This window comes from Rhamphochromis longiceps, linkage group LG22, assembly GCF_057381845.1.
Source record: "Rhamphochromis longiceps isolate RC_006_pf linkage group LG22, R_longiceps_female_GT1.1, whole genome shotgun sequence".
Lineage (NCBI taxonomy): Eukaryota > Metazoa > Chordata > Actinopteri > Cichliformes > Cichlidae > Rhamphochromis > Rhamphochromis longiceps.
Window position 1 is genome coordinate 10830558 of NC_140577.1, and position 5987 is coordinate 10836544.

Genomic DNA, 5987 nt, shown 5'->3' on the forward strand with positions numbered 1-5987 from the left:
ATTTATATAATTCTTAATATAATAAATATATATATATATAATAAAATAATAGAATGATAGATTTCTTTAATTTTACACATTTTCTTTTTACAGTTTAACCCCAAAAAGTCATGCTGACACATATCTTTCATTTACCGCACATCTTTTCTTTATCATATAGAAATCCTGTGACAGACTGTTAAAATTGCTCTTGCTTGTCTTCTGCTAAGATATTTTATTGTTTAAATGTGTAATTACACTGAAAGAATTTGGAGTTTCACTGATTTGGCCCACCTAAGATGTAAAGTGGGTGTTTTATAAAGTAAAATGCATTAGCAAATATTTAGTTGTTGTTGTGCAAAACAAATAAATACCTATGCTCTTTAACTAAATTTTAAAAATATTTGATGATGTCAACCTGTAGCTGCTAATATGAATTTCTCTTTAACCCCATCCATCATCAAAGAAGCAATACAGAAGCAATCCACAGCCATCAGTTCAAACATAACATACGTGCGTTTGGAAGCAATGTGTAAGCATAGCTGTTCATTAATTTTTACATCATGTTTATAATCAAAAAAACGTTGTTTTGTTTTGTTTTTTACATCAAGTTGTAAAAAAAATTGTCATAGCTGATGTCTACAAAATATAGTGTTTAATTAATACAAGAATTACTTTGTCTGAGTAGACACCTTTAAGAAGTTAAACCTGCTACCATGCCAAAGTAAAGAAAACCTGGGCATAATTTATCTTATCAGTTACACCTGTTCTTCCCAACATGTCATGATGTGGGAAACCTTGTTAAGGATAAAGACATTCAAATGACAAGTCAGCGTTTCCTTTCATATCAGAAACATAATGAGAGTGGCAGGCGTTTCCCACTTAATCCATTTAAGACCTTTATCATCTTATTAACCTTGAATCAAAAAGGTGTGGCAGAAGCAAAGATAGTAGAGAAAGAGGTTATATTCAATGCACGCAAAGACCAGAGCTGGTCAAATGAGAATAAAACGGTTAATTATAACGTTTAACCTCGCTGTGAGAGTAAATGTATTTGTAAGATAACACTGCACAAAAACTACAGGAGCAACTGTGCATTTTTCTTTTCTGCAAACTAGCAGGTCTGTTGATATTTTTATTCATGTTGTTTCATGTTATGCTGAACAATTTTATTGCTGTATTTTGCATTTAACAGTATTGAGTTCAAACAATTTGTTTCTCGTCAACTTTCCCTGTGAGTCAAATCCAACTTTTTGAGCCATTTGAGCTCCCTTACTTGCTGCATTGGGGATTCAGGAAGCAGCTTCACTATCATAACAAAAGCGTTAAGAAACGCGTTTGTTGACAAATTATGTTACATTTCCTGGTCTTTTATCGTCAGTCAGTCTGTAACGTGAAGTACTTTCAGTATGCAGACGGTCTGTTATCTTGTCAAGGTTTACCGTCTGAACAATGTGCTGTTATTTCGTTTATTTAGACCACTTTGCTAACATCACTGGCAGGCTACAGAGTTAGCCGAAACGGCTAACTTAAATCCTCCAGGAACTTAAGTTGGAGGAACATTTTCCATCAAGTCTGGGCATCCGATGAAACTGAAGCACCTTCCAATAAAAGTGGAGTAGTGTGTGTTCATAGAGGTGGGTAAAATAAGCTACTGTTTCTTTGATATTCTGGGTTGTTTTTTTTTTAACATCAACTTGTGTTATATTTTGATTTCATTCCAGGGAAGTGAAAGTGCTTACTGTAGAAATAAAAAATGTACTATTGCAAGAACTGGACAGTAAGAGGAAAGATTGTTAACCTGCAGGTTGAGATGTGCAAGAGTCCCATAACTGAGAAGTTTTTTCCATGTGTAATATTTTATTTTATTTAGTTAGGAATTCTGACTCTACATTCTGAATGTCACGGCAAAAATAAAGACTCGTCAGACCAGGAAACTTTTTTTTTCAGTCTTCTATTGTTCGATGTTGGTGATCTCTTGTGAACTGTACCATCAGTTTCCTGTTTTCAACTGAAAGGAGTGTCGCTCTTTATGCCCTTCTTGTTTGAGGTGTTGTCTGTTCACATATGCTCTTCTGCATACCATGGTTGTAACGAGTGTACACCTGAGTTACTGTTGCCTTCCCATCAGCTCAAAGTAGAAGTCACTTTGAGTCACAATCACAGTAGTCTTTTCACCCACAGAACTGCCACTCACTTGATATTTTCTGTTTTTTGGTCCATTTTCTGTAAACCATAGAGCTGTGTGGGAAAGCCCCAGTCCATCATTAGTTTTGGAAATAGTCAGGCCAGCTCATGTGGTACTATGCGGCATTCAAAGTCGATTAAATGACCCGTCTTCCTCAGTTTGAGCATCAGAATGCTGGCAGCAGGTCTCATGTTTATGTAATTGAGTTGCTGCCTTGTGTCTGGCTCATTAGATATCTCTGGTAACAAGCAGTGGAAGAGGTGTACCTAATGAAGTGGCCAATTAAAAGTATTTTCAGCCTAATAGTCCAACAGAAAATACTTAGACTCACTGACGTTTGACTTTGACCTTTGGCTTTTATGACTAGCAAATATATTGTAAAATATATGTTTCCGTGTTTGCTTTAATTTAATTTATTTCCTAATGGGTCTGTTTAATCATGCATTATAAACAGAGGTAAATGTTTTGCTCAAATTTAACAGAAACAACGTCTGTGACTAAAATTACAGCTGTTTAATCACGGAGATTATTATATTCTGTGAGGATGGTGCTTAATTTATCTTCATGTCCGAGGAGTCTGGACCTATCAATCTGCGCTGTATTATATTAAAAGGTTTTTCTTATCCACACTGAGGTATGTGCTTAAGGAGGAAATTATTTCGGGGCACAGTCATTGTGATTAGGCGTGCCTGTACAGCAGCAAGATTTGTGATTAATGATTTTCTTTATTGTGCTAATACAGAACGATGCCACGCTTGCAGTCCGGTGTGTGGAAGCATTTTACCCCAGCCATCAAAGATGGAAGAGAGACCTTCATGTGCAACTACTGCTCAAAGACATACACAAAGAACGCGACTAAGATGCAGATGCATTTAGACAAATGCAAGGAGTACTCTGTGGTTTCGCAGCAGTCGCCCGGCCCAGATGGGAGCTCCTCTGCCTCCATCCCTGTTCCCTCCTTATCGTTCTTGCCATCTGCCACTCCTGGGGGACAGTTTCTCATTGATTCTGTGGATCAGCGCAGCCAGGCGTATGCCGACGAGTGCCTGGCGAGAGCTGTGTACGCCACATCTTCACCCCTCACTCTCACAGACAATATTTACTGGAAACGATTTTTCAGTGTTCTTCGGCCGGCTTATTGTCCGCCCCCTAGAGAGGCTCTTTCCTCACATCTGTTGGACTGTGAGTTTGACAGAGTACAAAGCCAGGTTCATGAGAGCATAGGGAAAGCAGACTGCGTCGCCATCATCAGCAGTGGCTGGTCTAACGTGAAAGAAACTGGGACTATTATCTATGCTGTTGCTACTCCCGTACCGCTGTTTTACAAATGCACAATGACAAAGGAGCAGACACGCACAAGCACATTTATTGCTGACGAACTTAAAGGCGTCATAAATGAAGTCGGTTCACAAAAGGTTTTCGCTGTCGTCACTGACGATGCCCCGGAAATGATGGCAGCGTGGGCTCAAGTGGAGGAAGCTTTCCCGCACATATCAGCTATTGGCTGCACAGCGTCCGGTGTCGAGCGTCTCTTTGACGACATAGTGGCTCAGCCGTCTATGAAGTCACTGTGTAGGAGAGCTGAGCAGGTGGTGAGGTGTGTTCAAGAGCGGCAAATGTTAAGTGACACTTTTAGGTGCTGGCAGACTACAAAAATAAGAGACCACACTTCTAAAGGGACAGCACTGGAACTGCCCTCTGGCACAAACTGGACTAGTGTGGTTAACATGTTCAGCAGCCTCCTCGAGGGTCAGAACTCTCTACGAGAGATGGCAGTCTCTCCCACACTGGATATTGAAGTGACTGTCAGGGCTACTTTGCAGGATGCCGAGTTTTGGAAAGGGCTGAGCAGCAGTCGGAACTTACTGTACTTGATTGGGAATTATATTGATTTCTTGAAAAGAGAAGATGCCGCGCTCTCTGGTGTTGTCGACATGTTCAGTCAGCTAAGATACGTCATCGGGACTTCTCTGTCAGCATCTGTGCTGCACAGCGGCGAGCAGAAAGCTGTCATGGAATCATTAGACAGGTGTCAGGAGTTCTGCGTGAAACCTATCCACGCAGCAGCGTACATGCTCGATCCAAAGCACGTCGGACAGCAGACGCTCACCGGGGAGCAGATAAACAGCGCTTACTATGCGATATCCAACCTGTCGCACCATTTGAATCTCGACGAGGGTAAAGTGCTCGGCAGCTTTGCCAGGTTCTCGGCCAAGCAGGGACTGTGGAAGGGGGCTGGAATATGGAGCTCGTGTCAGCACGTGTCCGCATCCACATGGTGGAAAGGCCTGTGCTCTTCTGAGCCGCTCTCTGCCGTAGCCTTCGCTATACTCCAGATCCCACCGACAACAGGTGCGTGCGAGCGCCTGTGGCAGCACCTCCGTAGTATGAAGATGAAAGGCTTTGTCTCAGCGGAGAGGGTGCAGAAACTTGTCGCAGTGCAGGCAAATCTCAATCTTTTAGAGCCAAGCGACTTCGACTATGCTCCACTGGAGAGTGACGAAGAGAAAAAGGCTTCATTTCAATCAGAGTCTCACCAGTAAGAAAAATGCCTTACAGTGTAATAAAATACAACTATTAAACTAGATGTACATTTCCTTTCAGTGTAAAGGATTCGAACTACTCCGCAAAACTAAGTAAACTGCACCATGCTCATGTTTCTTTATTCAATCCAAGGCTTTTAGAGAAAACACCTTCATAAGGAGACACTGAATCAGATGCCTTCATGTGTTTTAATAATCTACAGTGAATTCAAGTTTTTTTGTATTACATAATCACAGTATGTATCAACCTTTTAATCACAACTTAAAATATTAACACAACAACAAGGTCATATATTTCTTACAGCAACTAAACGATGTAAATAAAACCACTGTATTTATTGAAGATAACACTTTTGTCTCTTTTGCGTTTATACCTGCAACTTCACCTTCACACACATTAAAAAGGGTTTCTGCACAAATGTTCTTCAGAAATACACCACAATAATTTTAACAAGTTAGATATAATCTTTATAGTGAAGTTGCCAGGTTACCAGCAATTATTTTAACATCTTTTTTTTTCCAGTGGAATGAGCGTAGAAGTAATACGCTGTAGAGATGTTGGTAGTTATGTTTTCTTACTTTGAGGTTTCCACTCTTTGCCCTAAGCCAAGTGGCCGTTGGTCTTACATTTAATAGAGTGCTAAATTTGTGAGTTTAAAAGGTTTAGCACCTTAAACCGAACGTTATACAATGAAATAAAATTAAGTTTTGCATTGGTTTTTAAATTAAACGCATCATAAAATAAGCTCTGATGTATCTATGCAATGAGGCACTTACTGTTTCCTCACTCCATTACTCCCACACCCTACACGGGTCTTTACCTCATCTCTGTCACCACCTCCGCTGTCTTGTGCCAGCGGTTTTGCACCGGGGGGGCCTTGGGACTCCGAGGGCTGATCTGGGCCTTATAAACACTAGCATTATTAATCTTTATAGAAATGAGCCGGCTCGTCTCTAGAGGTGTCTCTGCTTCAGTGGCAGCAGATCTGAGGCAATGCTCTCCACTGGCACACTCAGTAATTCCACCGCTGCCTCTTCCTTGAACTTCATAGATTTCTTCTTGCTGCCTGTTGTCTGTTCTTCACGGTGGATCTTGTAGGCTGTAATAATTAGAGAGACTGTTTATATCAGGTTACAGAAGAACAGGGCCGCATTCAAGATGTGTGCTGTTTATGCCAGATGGTGCGTTGGTTGGTTTTTAAAGTTGCCCTTTTAGTGATTTAGTCATTCAAGCTGAGTGCATGCAATTACTAATATGGTAATTTTTTTCTTTTTGG

General features: G+C 40.6%; 1 protein-coding gene across 1 annotated transcript; it reads left to right on the plus strand.

Moving 5' to 3' along the window:
• Nucleotides 1–1271: 1271 nt before the first annotated feature.
• LOC146643430 (uncharacterized) lies at nucleotides 1272–5436 on the plus strand. Its single transcript, XM_085396745.1, has 2 exons — nucleotides 1272–1616; nucleotides 2910–5436. The coding sequence occupies exon 2, from the start codon at nucleotides 2914–2916 to the stop codon at nucleotides 4708–4710; it is 1797 nt and encodes a 598-aa protein (XP_085252871.1). The 5' UTR covers nucleotides 1272–1616; nucleotides 2910–2913; the 3' UTR covers nucleotides 4711–5436.
• Nucleotides 5437–5987: the final 551 nt, after the last annotated feature.

Excerpts from the sequence above, each read along its gene's own strand:
- LOC146643430 (XM_085396745.1), top strand. The coding sequence starts at position 2,914 with ATGCCACGCTTGCAGTCCGGTGTGTGGAAGCATTTTACCCCAGCCATC.